Genomic DNA, 21,741 nt, shown 5'->3' with positions numbered 1-21,741 from the left:
CCAGGCATCCTTTACCCTATCCCCGTCCCTGACGCCGCTGCCCCCCACCCCCAGAGCAGCTCTCCTCACTGGTGGCACCTGACAGGTGTTCGATACTCATGAATGAATGAAGGAATGAGTGAGTGAAAGCGTGCAGGATGCGTTGGGACCTACTTTTTGTTTGTCACCCTAACAAGTAACTTTTCTTACCAGACTCTTCGTGGTCTCATCTGCCCACTGGTTGGCCACAAGGTCTGGTCTGCACGGCTGTCGAGAAAACAGCCTCCTTTCTGCCTGTTTCTGCCCTTGTTTGTGGCCAGGCAGTCTCTCGTGGTTCACACACTCCTCACCTCTCCCCGATTTCCCCAGTGGCTTCCACTCAGGCCTTGGCCTCATGGGCCGCTCAAGGGCCATCTCAGCTGCTGGCCTGGTCTTTTCCCAGGCTTTCTTCGGGTGATCCATCTGTGACTCTATATCTCTGTTGAATTCAAGCATTTATTTATTCAACAAATACCTACTGAGCACCCGCTATTGTGGGAGGCACTGTGCTAGGTGCTGGGGGAAGCAGGGGACAAGACAAAGTCTTTACCTTCTTGAAGGAAGACAATTAAGGAGCGGACAATAAATAAACAGGACAACTGCAGGTTAGGGAAAGTGCTCTGAAGGAAAGATAATCGGAGAGGCGGGGATTAGATAGATGATAACTGGGGACCATTGATACTGGATTGGTGGCCAGGGAAGGCACCGTGGGGAGGGCACAGCAGAGCTGAGATTCTGAGGGTGAGGAGTTAGCATGCACAAAGTTGGTGGAACTTTTACTGTTCCCTCTAAGCAGAGGGAACAGTAAATGCAAAGGCCTGGTGGCATGCTTGGGGAACAAGAAGGAAGCCTAAACAGCAAGAACTGAGTTGAGCTGAAGGAGGTCATTGGAGCCAGCCCTGCAGAGCCACAGGAAAGAGTTTGGATTCTGTTGTGAGCAACATGGGAAGCCAGTGGGGCATTAAAGGTGGAAGGTGATGTGGTCTAGCTTTTCATGTTAGGACCTCTCTGGCTCTCGTGGTGGATCAGAGGAGAGGTCCTCCAGGGTCCTGCCTTCCGGCCTGCACCACTTTGTGTCCCCCCACCCCCTTGCCCTGCATGGCCCGGAGCGCCCTGGCTCCCGCGGCTGCTGGTCCTCAGTCTGCCTTCCCTCTTTCAAATCCTCCTCCAGTGCCCCCCACCCCCACATCCCTTGCATGTTCTAAGGTGCTCCCCCATCAGTGGTCATGCTCGCAGCCCTGGACCGTCCCTGAGCGCACTTTCTGCAGAGATCAAGACTGGGGCTCTGGACTCAGAGGCCTGGGACCAAGTCCTGGCTTGGGCACTCGCCAGCAGAGTGAGCTTCCTCGGAGCCTCAGTCTCCTCCTCCGGGAAAGTGGGGGAACCAACAGAGCCTACCTTGTGGGGCATTTGTGAGGATTAGCGGAAAGTGCTGCACTGTGCCTGGAGCCGGGCCAATGGTGGGCTGTGTCTGTGTCGTGACCCCTCCTGTCTGGACATGACTGGAGGGACGGTGCCCACTGTATCTCTTGCTGCGGCGGGGCTCCACGGCTCACCTGTGGGCTGTGAGCTCCTTCTGCGGTCTTGACCCGGTTTGCCTCCGCTTGGTAACCGCTTGAACAGCTGGCCTTGCTGCTGGCAGACAGCAGTCTGGGACGAGGGGTGAAACCTGAGGAGGTGAATTTAAGCCGCAGATTTACAATACCTTTTATGGGCTCGGTAAGTGTAGCTGAAGTAAACACAGAATGGGCATTGATCACGCTAGGCAAATGGCCTTGACTGGCGTGGCAGAGCTTTGGAATGTTCCCGTGAGACCCCCATTTGGAGCCTATGTAACAGGGAGTGCTGGGCCTGGGGTCCGAAAATCTGCTACTCGTTAGCTGTGTGACCTTGGTCAAGTTAACTAATGGAGCTTCCATTTCCATATGCTGTAAGCCAGGCCCTCAAGACCTGGTGAGAGGAAAACATGACGATGGCCAGGAGAAGCTTTGTGGCCACTGAATCACTAGGCCCCCGTGAGGAGATGGTGATGAGGATGTCTGGCACAATATAGTGTGAGTTGTAGAATCAGAGAGACTGCGTTCCATTCCTGGCTGTGTGACCTTGGGCAAGTTGCTTAACCTCTCTGAGCCTTAGTTTTATTACCTGTAAGATGGGGTTGTTGGGAGAATCACAGGTGATGTACTGGGTTGAATAGTGTCTCCTACAAATTCGTGTCCACTTGGAACCTGTGAATGTGACCTTATTTACAAATAGGGTCTTTCTGCAGAGGTTATCAAGTTAAGATGAGCTCATACTAGATTAGAATGAGCCCTAATCCAATTTGACTGACGTCTTTTATTAGAAAAGGGAAATTTCGACAAAGAATACAGACACACAAAGAGGAGAACACCACGTAGACCCGGGTTGTGGTAATTTGTTACAGCAGCCACCGGAAATCCATATATGCGATAATCCAGAAAAAGTGTTCAGTGCGGTACCGGGCATAGGGACACGTATTATTGTTAACATTCTTATCATCTCTGTAGTAATGGTTCAAGGTGGGTTCTGTGATGGCTACAGACTTGGTTGGGGGAGAGTCCTGCCACCCCTCTGCCCTCCAGTCTTGATAGGGGTGAGGGTGGGGTGGTTGTCCAGGCCATGGTCCCTGAAAGCCTTTGCCTGGATGGGGTGGCTGCCTGTGGGGACGGTGGCTGGCTCCCATGAATATCAGGGGTTATGTTGAGGTTTGGGGGTGGGTCTCCATGAGCCCTTGTTGTGGGGAGGGGTGGTGGCTGCCCCGTGGCCGTGGCCTCCTGGGAGCCGCCTGGTGTGGCAAGAGCCCAGGTCTGGTTTCTGGAGCCCATCTCGGCAGATGCCTCATAAACCTGTCTGGCAACAGCATTCCTCCGACAGCCTGAGCAGCCGGCTGTCACTCCACAGCCCGTTGTGGTTTTGTAACGCGTAGACGAGGAATGTCAGCTGTGACTCACTGAGCCCAGAGTTTCCCCTGTGTAGGCAGAACCCTTGCCTCCTGCCCAGCTTCTGTTCAGCAACGGAGGTGGGTCTTCTGAGGCCTCCTTCTGAAGAAACTGAGGGAGGGCCCCGCTTTCCCTGGGGACCTGTCATGGCCTCTGGGTCTGGGTTTGGGTTTCAGGTAAGAGTGGGCAGGGGAGAGAAGTGGCCTGGATGCTTGGTTCTGGCACTGTCTTTGAACTGGCCACTTTATCTTTTAGGGCCTCTGTTTGCTGTAAATCGGGATGTTTTGAGGACATGAGGAGCTATTGGAAGTGGCGGGCGCCCTCCCTCCCCTCTGCCCAACAGCACCAGGCACATTTGTGAATGACTATTAGGAGCAGGTCAAATGGCCGGTGACAGAGTTTGACCACATCCTTCCTGTTTGTGTCCAATAATTTACATCAGGGCCTAGGAAGCCTCAGGGAGAAAAGGGCACAGGAGTCCTGACCACCCCAGGTGAAGTTCAAGGATGAAATGCCAGTCTGCTGGGCAGGGGCAGCCCGGCTGAGTCTATCACATGGACACAGGGGCCCCGGGGCAGAGCTCACCACAGGACATGGACTTAGTCTGGGTGCCCAGCACTGCCTGTGTGCCCGGGTGGGGCAGTGGCAAAGAAAGGAGCGTGGGGGTTTTGGGGGTGTTTCTGGGAAGCCAAAACATTGTGACGCCATGAACCCAGGCAGCCTTACTGTGGGACAAACCAGGCCAGGCATAGTTGAGACTGCGGACCATTCTCCCCTCTTCCCTGCCACGAATGGAGTGTTTCTCAGAAGTGTGCTTCGCTTTTAGACCTTCGCTTTTGGACCTGGTGTTTCCAATGTCAAGAGGCAGCAGCACCCCTTTGGGGGCGGCCCCAGCTTCCCTGGTGAGGGGGTTCAGATGTTCAGGTTGAACAGTCAGGCCAGGACCACTGATGTGGTCCCAGCTCAGCCGGTGGGGGTGAATGGCAAAGATCCTTGCAAAGTAGCCCCTAGGGCTTCTGAGAAATGGTGGGGGGTGTGGGGGTCCTAGAATTCACTGGGGTGTTCAGAGCTTGGAGCACGAAGACACGGGGCATTCTTTGAGCTGGCAGAACCAACCCTGAAGCTATTTTAATTATAGACGTATGCAGAATTCTGCCCCCGATCAACCTCCCAGGACCCTCAGAGCTTCAGTCACCATCCACCCGGGAGGCCCGTTCACCAAGGGGCTCCGAACACTGCAGGGCGGGTTTGAGCAGGGTCTGTTTCTGTCTGTAAAGGCAGGGTTGATGGCAGAAGTGAAAACAGGCCACCCACCCCAGGTCCCCAGCCTCAACCATCTGCTGGCGTCAGCCTCCAAAGATGGAATCATCCCAGCCGGGACAGGGCTGGGCTGAGCGCTCTGGAGCGCTTGGAGGGCACTGTTTCCTCTGGAACTCTTTTCTATTCAAGTCCCCTCCCGTTTTCACCACATTTGAACTTAAGGATCAGGATTTGAGTATCTGTTTCGTGCTTGGCTTCGGGACAAAGAATGGCAATGATGTTAGTGGTGGTAATCCTAACAACAGTGATGGTTTCTGCATCTGTAAAATGAGGCAATAGTACCTTCTTCCTAGGGTGCTGGAAGGATTAAATGAGATCATGTACATAAAGTACTTAGCACATAATGCCCCGATCATAATAGTGCTTAAGAAATCATAATATTTATTATTATTACGGCTGCCATTTATGAGGACAACGAGGCTCAGAGACATCAGATGCCTTATTAAGGTCACACAGCATAGGAGCTCCATGCCCAAAGGAGGATCCTGATAAGTTCCCCACAAGCTCCGACCCAGCGCACTGAGTTAAGGGAAGGTTCGGTAGTCCTGGGGGAATTCTGACTGGGTAGTGTCAGGAAGGCGCCATGGAGGTGATATTTCCACTGGGCTGTCATCATGGAGGTACAAAGGTGAAAGGCGTAGACACATGGTAAACTCGAGGAACAGAGAGAGGTGCCTTGGGGGGATCGATGAGAGAGAGGGCTGAGCGGGTCAGCTGCAATGGATGATGAAGAGCCTTGAACGCATGCTGAGAATTAACACAGGTGACCAAAAGCACACTGACAGCACCCTTGAGAGGCAGTATGGTGCAGTGGTTCAAGACCTGGACTCTGGAGCCAGCCGCCTGGGGTCAAAGGTACAGAGTGGGGCCGATAGCAATGCACCCCTTAGTAGGAAGAAGCAGGCAAGGGCCCTCAGCCCAGGGCTGGGGTATATCCCCCCTCGGCCTGTAGGCCAGGCCCAGCATGGCTTTTATGCCGAGGGAGCATTCAGGTCTCCTCCCTGTGATGAAGCCCACTGCAGAGGACTGAGCCCATCCGGGTGAGGGGTGCCCCGCCCAGTCGGCACTGGCCGTCCAGTTCCATTTGCCCCAGGAGGCTCACGTAAAGAGGATGTGAGCCGGGGGAGGTCTGTCTGGGAGAGGCGCCTGCAAGGTCGTCTGCCTTTGGAGATTTCCACCGGGAGGCCGTGGCTCCCAGACCCTCTGAGCGTCTCCTTTTTCAACAGCAAGCTGCCCTAACAGCAGGAGTGGATTGGGCTCCGGCCTGTTACAGACCAATTTTGCCCTCATTTTGGGTCCCCTGCACCTGTGCCCCCGGCTCGGAGTCAAGTCTGGGCTGCCGTTGCCTCTGGGACAGCTGCCTCGGACTGTTGGCCACTGCTGCCAAGCAGAAGACAGCGGTGCCGGTTTGCAGGGGGCGGGGGGCAGGTGGCGCCCGGGACCGCAGGCGTCTCTTGTGCTCGCTTGCTGGCGCGCCACAAGGGTTCCAAGCAACCGAGAGAGAGCCCCTGGCCGGCCCCACGTTTCCCAGCCGGGGTCTGTGTCTGGGCCCTCCAGATCGGAGCAACACTGTGCCCCAGCTCAGGGCCTCTTCCTTGACACCTCCCTCTGCATTGGCTTTCACCCATTTTCTTGGCATCCCCACCCCGCTTCCCCTATTCCTCCAGCTCTGCGCCTGCTCTTTCATTCATGGGTCCTTCGGCCTTCAAGGACAGCAGGAGCTCCTGACTCTTCCAGTTAGAACATGGAGCCATCTCCTGCCACTTGGGTGTCTTCTTCACAGACACCCTCCCTAGGCTCTGGAGCGTGGGCGCTTGGAGGAGAGAGAACCGGGGAAGGGCTGGGTGCCGAGGGTCCCACTCCCAGGAGGTAAATCCCAGAGACAGCTCTGGCCCAACCTCTATGCAGGTCTCCTTCCTCCCTCCCTCCTGCCCTCCTCTTTCCTTTCCTTCCTTCCTACTTTCCTTTTTTCCTTTCTCTCTTAAACAGCTTTATTGGGATATAATTAACATACCATAACGTTCACCCATTTAAAGTGTACAATGCAATGGTTTTTGCATATTCGCAGGGGTGTGCAACCATCACCGTAATCTAATTACAGAACATTTCATCACCCCCAAAAGGAACCCCATTAGCAGTCACTCCCCATCCCCACCCCCGCCCCTAACCACTAATCTCCTTACTCCTTACTGGCACTTACTTGTGAAGTGACTGGTAAACAGTGAAGCTGGAACCAGGCTGGAACGACCCCTCCCTTGGCCCGGGGCTTCTGCGGGTAGAATCTTGGAGTCATCCCTTCCATCTTGCCCACTCACTGCCTCGTGGCATTGGTGCCGGAAAGGTCACTAGCCCACCCTTCCCATTTATCCAGGGAGTGACATGAGAGCCAGAGCAGGGGAAGAAATCTGCGCAAGGTCCCTCAGTGCTTGGGAACAAGGGCTCCTGCCCCAGAGTACCTGCCTTTTGCAGCGCCCAAAGCCATCTCCCCACAGCTGCCCCCTACTCATGCATGGGCCTCCCCTTAGCCATTCTTAAAACATAGTACCTCAGTTTCTCCAACTATAAAATGGGATGATAACATTGCCTGTGTTGTTGAGAGGATTAAATGAAACCGAAGGCAATCCTTCCTGTAAAGAGTTCAGCCCAGTGCATGGCACTGTTAAAAAACAAAATTCGGGGCAACTGGGTGTCTCGGTCAGTTAAGCGTCTGACTTGGGCTCAGGTCATGATCTTGCGGTTCATGGGTTTGAGTCCCGCATCAGGCTCTGGGCTGACAGTGCGTAGCCTGCTTGGGATTCTCTCTCTCTCTCTCTCTCTCTCTCTCTGCCCCTCCCCTGCTCTCACTCTCTCTCAAAATAAATAAACTTAAAAAATATTTTAAAAAATATAAATAAAAAACAAAATTCATCTGAATAAATTTAAAGATCAAATATTTAATGATTGGTGAATCAGGCAGCATCCCAACTAGAAAATGGAAACGAACCCTGTTGAGCTACAGACCAGAAAGGTTTTTAAAGGCAGAGAGGGAACGAGAAAAGAGGAAATTATTAGCAAAGAATGCAGTGTTAGGCAAGGTCACCTTTCTAAGGTGTCCGGAAGGGGTGCTGACCAGGAAATGACCAGGAAATTCCTATATTGCCTGGTTACAGATTACATTCTTGGGGGTCAGGGAATGGAAACTGTAGCCAGATCAAGTTTAAGTCTTGGTGTACTGATACAGGGCCTCTGACACAAGTGACTGCATTTTGGGCCTGTGGTTTTCATTTTCATAACACATAGCTGTCTCTCAGCACAGGCAGACCAAATCAATTTAGATTAAATTCCCGCTGTGGCATTCCAGGCCCTGTGTGCATTCCAGTTGTTTGGGATGCGTGGAGGTTCTCTCTCCCCCCTCCCCCACCCCCCCATCCCTAAGATGACGGATGAAGGCCACTGAAACTAGCGAGCTCCTAGTCATTTCTTCGCCGTCACTGTCACCTGAAGCTGGTGATGTCGGTGGGGCAGGCGGAAGGTTGAGACTTGCCACAATGACTAAGAATGCAGAGCCGTGGGAGTCTGGTTAATCAGCAGCGTCAAAACTTCCTGTGGCTGTTTGCAAACAAGGGCCACCCCCAGAGGCGAGGACCAGAGTCAGTTGGTGGTGGGGGGGGGGGTGGAGACCTCGGGGCTGCCGCAGAACCTGGGCGAGCGATGCCTGCCGGCAGTGCCAAGGGACTGACTGGGTGGCCTGGAGCTGTGGCTGCAGAGCACACGGCTTCCCTTACCTGGAGGCTGCTCTGTGTTCCGCCCCCCCCGCTCCCCCCACCCCCAGGAATGGAAAGCTGACTGCAGATCCCAGAGCCTCTTGAGGGATTCTCTTTCCAGGAGTGACGGACTGACTTACTGTAAGAAGCCACAGAGAAGTGCCCGGCTGGTGTCAGAGCAGGGATAACCTTAGTAACACTAAGGGTCACCTGAAAGGAATCTTCCAGGGTTGTGGGATGGCCCGAGACCCACCTGGGCAGGTGTCTGGGGGCCAAAAAGCAGGCAGGGAGAGGGTGCACTGACTCAGTGCTCCCAGCCCCACCCGGCCCAGCCCAGCAGACAGCAACACTGGCAAACAAAGCAGACACTCCTCCCCGCTTGACAAGCCATCATTCAGACATCTTTTTATATGTCTCATGCTGCACAGGGGAACCAGCCGGGGCCGGAATCTCAGATCCAGGAGAAAAACTGTAAATTAGCGTAAGGAATAGTTCTCGTCAAAATTGCTACCAATGACAGCGTAAAGTGTAAATTTGGTACGGCCCCTTCTGATGGCAATCTGGCAACATGTTTAGAATGTGTAAAAAAATGCTCAGATTCTTTATTCAGAAAGCATTTATGAAATTAACAACACCCCTTCCCCTGGGAATGAACAGGCTGCGCGTGGGGAGATGTCAACAGCAAGGCTGTTTATGCAAGTGAACATTTGGGAGCTACTCACATATCTGACCTCACAGAACGATCAGCTCAGTTGGGGCACAGCCATTCAGGGAATATTATGCAGTCATTTAAAATGATTGTTCTTTCCAGGTGTCTGGCTGGCTCAATCAGTAGAGCATGTGACTCTTGATCTTGGTGTGGTGAGTTTGATCCCTACATCGGGTGTAGAGATTACTTTAAAAAAAGAAAGAAGGAAAGAAAAGGAAAGTGATTATTCTTTCCAGTCATTTTTACTGAGCACTGGGCGTGTCCCCAGATACTGGGATCCCAAAGTTGATCGGGACCTGGCTTTATCTTCAGTCTGGGGCATGCAGTTCAGAAAAGAGCAGGACATAGTAGAAACAAATAACTCGGAAAATGCTTATTATATGATTTTAAGTGAGAAAAGGCAAAGTAGAAAATTGCATTCACGCTTTACCTCCCCCTATACCTGAGCTAGTGTTTGTGGATTACTGAACACGTGCCAGATGCGGGCACATGTTTACCTCTTACACCGATCCACAGGGTTAGGTATCAGGGCTACTTCCATTGTCACAGGAAGAAACTGAGGCACAGAGGAAGTGATTGAGCCAGGGTTCAAACCCAGGACTACCTGACCCCTAAACCCAGGTTCAACCATTTTCCTACACGTCTCTCCTTAATAGGGAAATAATGTCTGCTCAAGGTCAAATACTGAAAATAAAACCTGGGCCAATGACAATAAGATAAGGGTGGTGGGATCTGTTTTTTTTCTTTTTTTTTTTTTTTCCTTCCACTCTTGATTTCTACCACACTTGTGCTGGAAAAAAAAATGAAGTTAAAAAAAATGCCAGCCACCTAGAATTTGCAGCAGATGGGTAAAAATGAATGGAGAAGCTGAAAAAAAAGTGGGAACGATGTTAATAATGCATGCCTTGGCTTCGAACAAGGAGCTAGAATGATTTAGGAGCAAGAAGCGAAGCGGGGCCAGGGGTTGAGGGGGTGGCGGGGAACGTTTGGGTGAGGAAGACCAGGCAGCTTCTGGATGGCAGGCAGGCAGGATGCGCAGACTCAGGGAGGAGGGGCAGGGGCAGGGGCAGGGGCAGGGCTGATCTCTCATGGCCATTCTTGCTAAATCTTTTTATTACCTGGTGCATGAGTACATATCTTCTCAGTGTTTGCATTCCTCTCATTTTTTTGACTACAGGAAATGATAACGGAAAACAAAACCCTCTGTTTGCTTATCACGCTGGAGTGCCAGGAGAGGTATCTGCCAAATTTTTTCTCAGGTCAGGAAGAGGTTTCAGTTTTCCCTCACCTGAGAGCCCAAGGAAGCACTGCTGGGTCCAATCTCCCCGGCAAATGCAGAAAGGTAGTCACTGTCTAGACATTCTAGGGCAAGGTGGTTTTATTGAGGGAAGAGTTGCTTGGTTCCCTGCAGAGACTTTTGTAAATAGGAGAACTGTTTCCTCTGTTTTTTTTTTTTTTTTTTTTTTTTTTTTAATTTATTTTTGGGACAGAGAGAGACAGAGCATGAACGGGGGAGGGGCAGAGAGAGAGGGAGACACAGAATCGGAAACAGGCTCCAGGCTCCGAGCTGTCAGCACAGAGCCTGACGCGGGGCTCGAACTCACGGACCGCGAGATCGTGACCTGGCTGAAGTCGGACGCTTAACCGACTGCGCCACCCAGGCGCCCCTGTTTCCTCTGTTAATACAGCTTTTAGAAAGAAGGCACCCTTGGGCAGGGATGGGGGAGGGGGCGGTGCACAGAGGGAGCTGGAAGGGAGAGGAGAGAGAAAGGTACCAATTGTTCAAGTGTCTATTGAGCACCTAGTGCCTAGAGCTTAGTGTGTAGCAGATGAGAACGACGGGAACTTACAGACCAGCCAAGGGTTGTCCAAGCCCCCACCCCTTCATGTCCACTGAGGAGCGTGGCTTCCTGAAAGCTGGCAGGTGTGAGCCAAGAACCAAGCCCTCCCTTCCCCCCACCCCCACCCCCCAATATGCTCAGAGGTTAAGGTGCCAAGTCCTGCAGCTGGGAGTCAAACTCATGATTGCAGGGCTGGGTTCAGAACCCATGGGATCCTCCATGGGATTCCTCCCCAGCTCTTTCTGCGCTGTCCATAACAAACTCTTTCAGGGGCATTGGAACATGTGGCTTCAAAACAGTGGCTAATTGAGTCAGGACTGCTTAAATATTTGACTCCTAACTCTAGAATGTTGCTCTTCAACTTCAAGAAACTGTTATCCAGAATCGTGCAAGGATATATACTTTTCATAACTGCAGGGTGCTCCTTATTGACCACATTGAAATAATTGTTTAAGGATTTATCTCTTATCTTCTTTTGATAAGAATTATCATTAACTTACACAAGACGAAAGTCTGCAAATGCTTTAAAGTACCTGTTCTTTCCCTCTGAATTATATGTAATCTATTAACGTAGTCAATGAAAATTTTTGTGATACCAGGCACTGTAGGGGTTTTCCTTGGATCAAGTCAGGAAAGGGCCCTGCCCTTCCAGAGCAGTGTAGACAAAAGAGACCATTATAATCCAGTGTAGTGGTGTGGTGGGGGGATGGGCAGTCAGGAGATATACTGCCTGGGAGGGTCAAAGAGCGTGACCTCTAAGCTTGAAGGACTTGAACAAGCAGGAGTCAGCCAGGTGGGTGGAGGCAGGTGGGAGTCGGTGGAAGGAGAGAGGCCTTCCCGGCAGGGAGAACAGCATTGCAAAGGCCTGGAGGTGATTGAATCTCAAGGTCAATCATTAAAACTGGAAAATCATGTAAATCTTAGGTGTGCTTTATTCTAGCTTACTGTGAGAACCAGATCAAACCCAATCCATGTTATGCCCCCTCTTTACTTCCCTCTGGGTGTAGAAGTCTTGGGATCCTGGCTACCTCTCAGACACAGACCTGAGAGTGAAGGAGTTTCAGGCTCTTTGAACACAGAGATGGTGCTGCCGTCCCCTGGCTGGAGGGCAGGGTGGATACGAATATGGACCTGCTGTATTTTGCCTACTGTGTCTTGTGTGGCCCTTCCTATGTTTCTATATCTCTGCGAGAAGGTGGGCAGGAGGTCAAGGCCGAAGGCTGAACCGAAAAGTCCTCACTCCTGGGTTCAGGACCTCAGCATTGGGATGGCCAGTTTTCTGGCAAATCTCTACCTTCCCTGTGGCCAGGAGAGAGTTAGCAGCCTCCATATCAAGGCATCAGTGAAGTTTCTGGCATAGAAATGACCTTGAAGTCATTGGTATGTAGTCCTTGGTGACATTTTATATTTTAAACTAAATTCCAACAATCATAAAGCAATTTGCTTTTACATTTCAAGTCAGAGTTTTGTGAGAATTCCAAAAATGTGTCCATCTAATACCTCAATTTTCTTTTTTTCTTTGGTGCTTTGATCTTAATAAACTCTTGCATCTGATATCTGAAACTCATTACATATCATTGTATTATTTGTGTGTACTATGTATTATACATACACACATACCTATGTGTGTAAGGTACATTTATCCTATGAGCTCTGTCACACACTGGGTTTGTGAATGAACTATTGGAGGCTCAGTTTCCTCTCCTGAAAACTGGGGATATAATGGTGTCCACCTCCTAGGGTGGTCAGGGTTAAATGGGATCTTGTTTATAAAGAGCTTAGCCCAGTGCCTGGCACAGTGTTAGCTTTGGATAAATGGTAGCTATTATGTGCATACAAAAAAAAAAAAAAAAGACTACTAAAATGTTGGCAGCACTTATCTCCAGGGGGTGGGATTATGGTTACAATGAACATTTATTACTTTTGCAATCAGAGAAAACGAACAATAAGTGTTATTATTAATTTAAAAATCTGTCTTTGGCTTTGTCGGAAGGAACCTGCAGTTAATGTCACTGTACCAGCCTGCAAGTAAGACAAGGCCTCCAGTTTCATATGAGGACTTTAAAGACAAACAACCTTGTTCAGTCGAATAATAGAGACTGTAGCAAAGGGAGATACTTAGTCAGGATTCTAGAGAAATGCTGCCCTCATCCAACCCTGCAGTCCCCCCGACCACTCTTGTCTGGAGGGCAGGCAGGGGGTTCAGAGAAGGTAATTCTCAAATTACAGCCTTCTCTCCTATTGGGAGGTTATCTGGGGTTCTTAGTTGGAAATCTGTAACTCTCCAAGGAACCATTCCAGGAGAGTGACATTTATCCTCTTCTGGGCCTTTACTTGGGTGTCTCAGAAAATAAAACACACATTAGCCCACTTCCAGTAGGGGGATTGTGAGTGTCCTATTCTGGCATCCAAAACAATCTGAGGCCCAGGACCTTGGCTATGTTTCCGGCTGAGATTCTTGACTGCCAGCCCAGTGCCTGGAGCGGCAGGAGATAGAACTCTCCTTGATCTGAATGCCCCACTCCAATCCCTCCTTGCACCTCTTGGGTCATGACCTGAGAAGCAGGAAAGAGCCAAGTGCCCACCCTTTGCCGATTATCTGCAGAACCATCAGCCTGCACTGGGCTGGTTTCTGAGCTTCTTTCTCCTCCTTCTGCACCCTGGAGGGAGAATACTGCTGCAGACTCTGGAGTAAAATGCCGCCTCTGTTTGGGAGACAAAGAACAGAATAGCTCCTCTGGGTCAGCTGTCTCTCCTTGGCTGGCCGGCTCCCTGGCCTCCCCTGTGCTTCTTCTGAGACATTAGGAGGGACTTCTGGGCTACCCTGGGAGCCGCTGCCTGCTCCTGAGTGGTTGCATTCTGGACGTGTTTTCACTGGAGCTCAAAGGAATATTTTACTTTGAAAAATCTTAAGCACTGGAAGACGTTAATTTGGGGGTGGTGCTGTGGCTGGGGAGGCAACTGGCATGTGTATCCTTACTAGAACTAGTGAGAGCATGTGTGCATAAACAGGAGTGGTAACGTGTGACACGCATGTGTACCCATGCATGCTAACCCGAGTGTGAGAAGTGTGTATGAAAGCGTGGACTCAGGTTTAAAAGGATGTGTATGTTACAGTGTTAGAGAACGTGTGTGAGCAGGAAGAAGGAGATATGTGCACTAAGGAGCAAGCAGACCATTTGTGGGAAGGCATGAGTCTGAGCGCCAGACCATAACGTGAGTGGGTGTGTAAAGTGAATAAGAACGTGGAAGTGTACACATGTACCATCTAGAGTGTGTGAGAGCATGTGTGAAAGCGTGTGTGTTAGAATGTCAAGAAAACGTGCTCGCGTATGGGAGTTTGTGAAGGGCAGCACGGGAGAAGCCTAAGTGTGAGTAGTAACGAGTGTGTGCGAAAGTTCCGTACGAGGGTTAGCAGATGTGCGCGTGTCGGAGTGGAAGTTTACCTGCAAAAGCACGTATGTAGGACTAGCGTGGGGACGTGTGTGAGAACTGAATGTGTGCGTGTGTGCGGACTAGAGCATGTGTGAAGGCATGTGTGAGGGAGATGTGTTCTGGCTTACGAGAGCCCACACACGAAAGCACAAGCACGTATGACGCTCCGTGTGCACCAGTGGGTGTGCGCGCACGTGTGCACTAATGTGTGCCGGGCGTGGGGGACCCGGCGCCGGGCGGGAACATCCGGGCGGAGCGGAGAGGCAGCCGCCGAGTGGGCGGCCGCGCGTGTGAATGTGAGCACGCGCGGGAGAGTGAGCGGGAGCGCGCGCGCGCGCCGCCGACCCCCGCCTGGGAAAGAGCCGGTTGCCATGGGAACGCGCCGCGGCCCGAGTTAATCATTTCCTGTGGAAAGTGTGCGGGAGGGGCGGGAGCGGGGCGGGCCGAGGAGGCGGCGGCGTGGAGCTGCCTCCCGCCGGCGGGCCGGGTCGGGCCGAGCCCCGGGCTCTGCGGCGACGCCGGGATCCTGCCTCCGCCAGGCCGGTGAGTGGGGGACCCTGGCGGGCGGGGGGCGGGCTGGGCTCTCGGGGTCCGCCAGGTCCGCTATTACGGGCGCCGCGTCCCGGCCCGCCTTGTCCGCAGGACCCCCTCCCCTGCCCGGACCCGCTGCGGGGCGCGGGGAAGGCCGGGTGCCGGAGAACCAGCCCTGCGCAGTCGCCAGCCGCCCCCCGCGCCGTCCAGCCGGAGCCGAGGACCTTGCCCACAGCACGGCCTGGGGAAGCACGGCCCTTGGGGTCCGAGCAGCCTCGGGACCCTTCCCCCCCCCCCCGCCCCCCTTCCAATCTCTTTGGCCCAGGAGAGCCGGAACCTACCGCGGGAACCGCGTGTCCCGTCCGCGCACCCCCCTCCCTTTACAGAGATCCTCCTGTACCCCCAAGGATCTCTTGAAGGCTGCAGTTTCCAGCCCTCCCACCATGTACGTTCCCTGGGCAGTTCGCTTTCCCCCTGGAAGGGCAGGGGGAGGGCAGGCCAGCCTGAGGTTGGCAGGAGGGCCTGGGCCAGTGCCCTCCTGGGCAGTAGGGAATTGAGCCACTGACAGCAGCAGCCTAGGGGATCCCAGTAGGGAGAGCAAGCCAGAAGCCACCTCCTTCAACCCCTGTTGTGAGTTAGAGCAGAACTCTGGCGCAGTGAAGGGCCTGGTCCTGGAAGATTTTAAAGAGGAAGCTGTATTTAAATTCTCAAGTACTCCCCCAGTCCCCAACATATCTGTCTCAAGGTTGTGGGTCAGCTGTCCCTGACCTTTCACCTTCCCCAGCCCTGAGGCTGAGTGAGCACCTCTCCTTGCCCAGGCACACTCCCCATGCCCTTGATAAAGTAGCTGTCTCCTTGGCCAGAGAGAGTCATTTGCAAGGAATGCAGCCTCAGAATGGGGCCCTGTATTTGCAGTGACTGGACTTTAGGGACATAGGGTGATGAGTTCTGCTGTCCTTATGGAGCCGAGGTTTTGAAGTCTGTGTTGTCCTGGAAAACCCAGGACGTGTGACTATGTGCAGGGGAGGGCCCAGCCTCTGTCCAACCTTCCTGACCTTTTCCCCCAGAGAGACTAAGCCCTCCCCAGCAGCAGTATCTGGGCAGTTGTCAAATCTGTCCCTCAATCATTGCAATATCCCTGGTCTGGGGCAGCGGGGGCTGCACTCTACTGCCATAGCCTAAACAAAGAGGGGCAAATCTGTTCCTCTCTCCAAGCCAGCCCCCTTGCATTCACTCATCCCTGGAGAGAGGGAGATCACTGAAAAATAAAGATTTTCAGTTCCTTGTATATGCCAGTATTGTTCTGAACACTCTATATATGCTTTGTCTAATTCTTATACCAACCCTATAAGGTGGAGTTCTCCCCATTTTCAGATGGAGATAGTAAGACATGGAGAGGCAAAGTAATTCTCCCAAGGTCACACATCTACCAAGTGGCCAAGCTGGGTCTGAACCAGTTTTTGGTCATAGCCACTCCACTACTTGTCCCCATTGCCCCACCCCGTGAGTCCTAAGTTGGTAGAAGCCCCAGCCTTGGGCTTATTTGAGTCCTGGATACTTTTGACCTTCCCACCCTTCTGGCTGCTAAATTCAGCTGCTTTTTCCTCTTCAGGATCTTGCACACACCCTTCCTCTTTCTTCCTGATATCTTCCTGGCTGCTCCTCTGACTTCCCTTCCAGAAAGCCACAGCAATATTGTCTCCTCCTGTCTCCACCCCTCAGACTTAGAGGATCTCCTTAAAAGTCTTCTCCCTCACCCGTGGAATCGACCTTCAATGCCCATCTCACCTATCCGGTGGCTTTGGCATGTAGGTGGAGCCTCTCTCCCTCCTTGCCCATTGCAGCTGGTCCTCAGCATTGGTCGTGTGCCCAGCTCCATGCCAAGCAATCTGGAGCAAAGGACATCTGGCTGTTCCCCCTGGTTCCTTCCACTCCACACTGGTCCACATCCATTTTCCTCAGTGGGATCCGGTGCACATATTTGAATTAGTGTCTGCCCTGTCCTGTGGACCATAGTCCAGTAACACTGTACCCAGGAGCTTCCTCCAAGTTGTCTTCCTCAGTCCAGGAGCCTGGCATTCTTCCAGAGCTCAGCTCTGTGACCTTCGGTCACCAGATCTTCTGCCACCAAGCCCTGAACTCTTCTTTGTCTCTCTGTGCTCCGGTTGTTCCTGGCTCTGTTGACCCAGCATGCTCAGATCTCTCCTAAATACCACATTCTCTGAATTCAGCCTCTCCTCCTCATCCTAGCCAAACTTCCCCAAAGAGAAGGAAGTGGCGGCTTCCTTTAGCCCCGCCCACCTCTTGGGCCTTCCCAGGTCTGCCCTCTGCCCTGCTCCACTGATATGCTCCCTTCAAGAGCCCCAGCCGCTTTCTTCCAGTTTGAGCTCTCTGTGGCGTCACTCGCTGGGAACTGACCATCCTCTCCTTCCCACTCACCATCCAGTCACATCTGAGGACTCTGCACCTGCCTGGTGCCGTTGTCACCTCTGACCTTCCTTCTCCAGCTTTCCTTACCATCCAGAGTGAGCTCTGGTTACCTCTAGTATCACCTTTAGTGATTGTATCCTCACCTGTAGCATTGGGACGCCCGGTAGCCTCTCACCTCCGAGTCTCCTTGTTTTTTTCCAGGATGCAGCCCGAGCTTCTGTCTGCATTTATTTCAGGGCATTCACCCATCAAGCCACTGCCCGGAGCTTAGTGTGGGTGTTGCTGCAGCTCCAGGCTGGGTGGTGTGGGGCTGCACAGATGATCGTTCTGTGGGCCCCACCCTGGGGAGCCATCCAGGGTCAGGGGAGTGGACACCGATCAACCAGATAATCTTTACTGTCTGGTAGAAAGCAGTCTGTGGCCCAAGTGGCACCATTAGGAAGTCCCCAGGTGCCTGAAACTCCCATTTTAAAACCAAAAGCAAATTCCACATCACCTCCCTGAGCTGACTTGACTTCTTCTGTTAACGGCATCACTGTCTGAGTCTGGGACTGTAGCTTGGTACTTTAAATGCCCTCACAGCTGCTTTGCCACACGATAGGTGCTCCATAAAGACTCGTGTAGTGAATGCTTAAAAGTCTGTCCTGTCTATTGCTCAGTTCATGAGGGACTTCTGGGGCTTTCTATCCAGCCCAGTGCTCCCCACCCCCTGCCCCCCATTCTCCCATACCACCTGGTGCTTCCCTGCATTCCTGTTCTGATTGTGAAGGTTTGTTGAAGTGCTTACCACCCTCCTGACAGGGAGCTTTGAGGCCCCATCTCTCCAGATCAAAGAGGACCCCTGGTAGGTGTCTGACACACAGCGGACACCAGATAAATAATTATTAAATGAAGAAGGAATGAATCTTTGCCTCTTACTGCCTGCCAAGTTGTAGCCACAGAGTGAAGGCTAGTTGAATACATGAATGAGTGGACTGTAAAAGAATTTGATATATATAAGCTTAGCTTGTCACTGGCCACAGTCAGGCCCGGTCTGATTACGTTTATAGAGATGCTGTTGACTTTTGCTTCCTCCCTGTGGGGCTGTGACCTGGCGCGGAGGCTGCCAGGCTTCCCGTGGAGGGGCTGAGATGTGAGGTCTCCACAGTGTGCCGCAGACACACCTGACGGGCTCCTCACCCACTTCTGAGCCTCCTACTTGGAAAAAAAAAAACAACACCCCGAAATGGTGCCGTGTTCTGTCTGTTTTATCCCACAAGCCCCGGGGATCTTTGGGGTGGGATGGCGGGAGGGGTGGGGGTGGAATTGCAGTCGGGGCTGCCCTTCTGGGTAACAGGTGACCCTGTTGCGGATGGCGGGCTCCGATCTGCCCCCCCACCCCCCACCCGGGGTGCCGGCCAGCCCGCTTAGTCTCGCCTCCCCTGTTCTGTCCGCAGGCTGCCCGGCGCCCCGACGAGGCCGCTGAGCCCCGGGCCATGGTCCCGTCTCGCCGGCCGTGGAACCTGGGAGCCACGCCCTCGCTGCGCGGCCTGTGGAGAGTGGGCCGGGCCCGGGAGCCCGAGCCCGGGATGGCTCGCCCCGCCCCCGCCAGCCCGGCCGCCCGCCCTTTCCCACACACCGGCCCGGGGAGGTTGAGAACTGGTGAGTCCGCATTTTTAAAATGCCTCTTTATTTCCCTTCCTTCCTCCAGATAGCAGCGATGAGGCCGGGCTTTCTCGCAAGTTCCTAGGCTCAGTCAGAGCTGTCAGGTAATTACAGGGTGCCCGGCAGCCCGCGGGCCGGCGCGGAGTCGGAGTCGGGGCGTCAATCTCGCCGGCGCTCCTGCCCCGCGCCCGCCTGTAAAGAGAGGTCCTGGACGCCGAGTTAAACTTCAACGCGGTCGCTGGAGTCGGGGGACAACGCCGCCCAAACCACGCTATCTCCGGCCAGCCGGGTCGGGGCGCTGCGCGGGCGGCCCGTCCTTGGTCCTTGGCCGAGCGCTTGCGGTCTCGCTCCGGTTTCTGCCCGCAGCTGGTAAACAAGGTAGGTGAAGTGGCAGCCCGGTGCCCGGCGCGGCACTGACACCTGATCGCGGCCGGCCCGCCCGCGGGGGACGTGAGGAGCGGACCGAAGCCGCGCCGGAGCGTGGCCCCGCGGAGTTTGGGTGCCATGCGCTGGGTTTCAGGTGCCATCTGGGGCGGATCCTGTGGGGGCCCCGACAGCAAGTGGGCAGTGAAGGAGTTTGAGTCTGGACCCCTGCTGCCCCTTGGGGGAGTGTCCTTCTTTCTGGGTCATGTCCCCTGGTGCCTCACACGCCAATAAGTGAGCGGCACCTCTGATTTCCAATGCGGACTGGATCATCGGGTCTGGTGCACTGCCCCATGACTGTCTCCTGAGCTGAGCTGGGGCAAGTCATCCTGGAAGTGTGGAGGGACAGAGGGGTCTTCAGTCAAGATGTCTTCAGAGGCTTGCTGTCTGTTGTTCTGACCCCCAGAGGAAGGGGAGTAGATTACCAGCCTGTCTGAACTAGCAAATTCCCTCTGGGCCATCAGATCCAAACCCTCTGATGTACAGAAGGGGAAACTGAGGCCCAGAGAGGGCACACAGCAAACTCCTGTTCAGTTCCCTCTCTCCCACCACATTTGTGCCACTGATGGCAGCCAGACTGATACTCTCCAGAGTTTCTCTGTAGGGGACGGTGAGGCTGGGGATGGCCCCGGGGGTCTCTGGAAAAAGCTTGGGCTCTTGGGTCAGATAGCCTCAATTGTCTGGAAGGGGATGAAGATGTACTCCACAAGGTTGTCCTAAGGATTACAAATGTAATATGAATGAGTATTGCTTTTCTGGTTAAAAAAAAAAGAAAAAAAGACAAGGGCAAAAAGAAAACAAGAAGCAAAAGACGAAAACAGGTTCCTTAGAACACTAAAAAAAACCCTTGAAAAATCAAGAACACAGAAAACCCCAGAAAAAGTATAAAAAAGAAAATAAAAATTACCTACAAGATCGTTAGTGAACATTTTATATAGTTCCTTCCAATCTTGTGTATGTGCGCATGCATGCATATAAATGAGTATTATGAAGATACAGACTTAGCCACTTTGAAAATTTAAGACAAAGGTCAAACGAAATCCTGTGTGTGAAATGCTAAGCAGAGTGCCTGCCACTGAGTAGGGTTCCAGCCAGCTTGATTCCCCCCCTCCCCTGCCCACCCCAGCCCCTCTGTCTCCACCCGTACTCTTATCACTACCTTCAGAGGGATAGTCAAACAGAGGGTGGTGGGTCAGCACATGGGACTGGAATACTGGGTCAGCGTGACCCTGGGCATGTTATTAACCCTTCTCAGTTGTGGTCCTGACGGCCTGCATTTGTGGCCACTTTCTGTATACCTGGCACAGAGTGAGCGTTTTACATGTGTCATTCCGTTTAACCCTCGCCACGGGACTATGAGCTTGGTTCCTTATCCCCATATTCTTGACAAAGAAACTGAGGATCGGGAAGGGCATTAAGGTCTTGGAAGCGCTTGGCCCAGGGTATCATTACCCCCCAGTGCGGTGGCTCTGCAGCTTGCCCCTGTGAGGTGCACCCCCTTTCCCATCCCATCCCACCTCACAAGCTGTGGTGGGGGGTTGAGGTGGGGTGCATGGGACACCCATACCCCACTCAGCTCTTTCCCCCATCCAGTGAGGGAGGCAGTGTGTCAGAGGCTCAAGGGGATGTGCTTTAGCTGGTCCCGAAGATGCTTTTGGAGGCTGCAGGGACCAGGCCACCCGGTGTGGGGTTGGTCTTTATGAAGGCAGGGGAGAAATTGCCACCTAGAGGCAGCCTTGGTAATAAAACCACAGCCCTGGGGTGCACCTCCTGTGAAGGTTGGCACAGCCAGGTTGGTGTCGGCTTCCCTTTGCTGCTCTCTGTAGAGGGTGTTCATGAACGAGCGCCAGCCCCAAAATCCACTGTGGAGGGCGGGGAGCACCCCTCCTGCCCCGGAGGCCTTGGGTGCCTTCCTGAGGAGAAGCTCGGGGTGGCTTTTGGGAAGAAAGGAGCACAGCCCCTGCCTGGTGCCAGGCCTTCCCTCTGAGTAGGTCAGGCGTGTGAGGGCGTGTGAGTCCCTGCTGGCCGCGCCTGGGCCGGCCCGGAGTGTGGGGAAGCAGAACTCAGCCAGGGCCCTGGCCAGCGGTCTTCAGCCAGGGGCCTAGCATCTTACCCATACTCTCTGTCCCGGAACAGGGCGTGGAAAAGATATCCCAGTCAGCGGTGACGAGGACTCCAGTGCCCGAAGTGCAGCTCGCCCGGCCCTAGCTCAGTGCCGGGCCCTCAGTGTGGACTGGGCCGGCCCCGGGAGCCCCCACAGGCTCTACCTGACCGTGCAGGTAAGCACTGGGGCCTTCGGGAAGGTGAGGGCCCAAGCCAGGCTGATGTGTCTTCGCCCTCTGAGCTCCCAGCAGCGGGGTCCCCAGCAGGCCCTCTGGGGAAGCGAGCGCTGAGAGAGAGCCGGGGACTTGCCTTGGTAAGCTTCTCACAGCACTCAGAGCCCGGATGGAGCAGTTTGCTTTACTGGGTTATCTCAGGAAAAATCACAGAGCAGATGACAGAAAGCTTTCAGCCACACCCTGGCTGAGGCGTTAAAGTGAGAACTGCGGGGGGCCTTCGCTGAGAAGCTCTTAGGAAAACAGGCAGGTTTTGGGGTAGCCGTTAATTCCTACTCAGCATGTTTGTCCGTGGGGCAATACTTGTATTTCCTATTTAACATGAGGATCCAAAGCCAGACAGAGGACTTT

General features: G+C 53.4%; 1 protein-coding gene across 4 annotated transcripts in view; it reads left to right on the top strand.

Moving 5' to 3' along the window:
* The first annotated feature begins 14,407 nt into the window (after positions 1-14,407).
* The window catches only part of KIFC3 (kinesin family member C3), a 43,071-nt gene continuing 35,737 nt past the window's right edge, over positions 14,408-21,741 (top strand). The window contains exons 1-3 of one of the 4 annotated variants that reach the window (XM_049622344.1): positions 14,408-14,569; positions 18,424-18,628; positions 21,191-21,333. In XM_049622344.1, coding sequence (XP_049478301.1) covers positions 18,463-18,628; positions 21,191-21,333 — 309 coding nt within the window. In that variant the 5' untranslated portion in view covers positions 14,408-14,569; positions 18,424-18,462. Of the gene's footprint in view, positions 14,570-16,907; positions 18,629-18,694; positions 19,010-21,190; positions 21,334-21,741 lie in introns of those variants that run through there. The other 3 variants (XM_049622346.1, XM_049622343.1, XM_049622345.1) reach the window with 3 other exon arrangements.

The sequence above is a fragment of the Panthera uncia genome, assembly GCF_023721935.1.
Source record: "Panthera uncia isolate 11264 chromosome E2 unlocalized genomic scaffold, Puncia_PCG_1.0 HiC_scaffold_19, whole genome shotgun sequence".
NCBI classification, from domain to species: Eukaryota; Metazoa; Chordata; class Mammalia; order Carnivora; family Felidae; genus Panthera; species Panthera uncia.
Note: the sequence above shows the minus strand (reverse complement) of the source record. Positions and strands in the feature narration are given on the sequence as shown.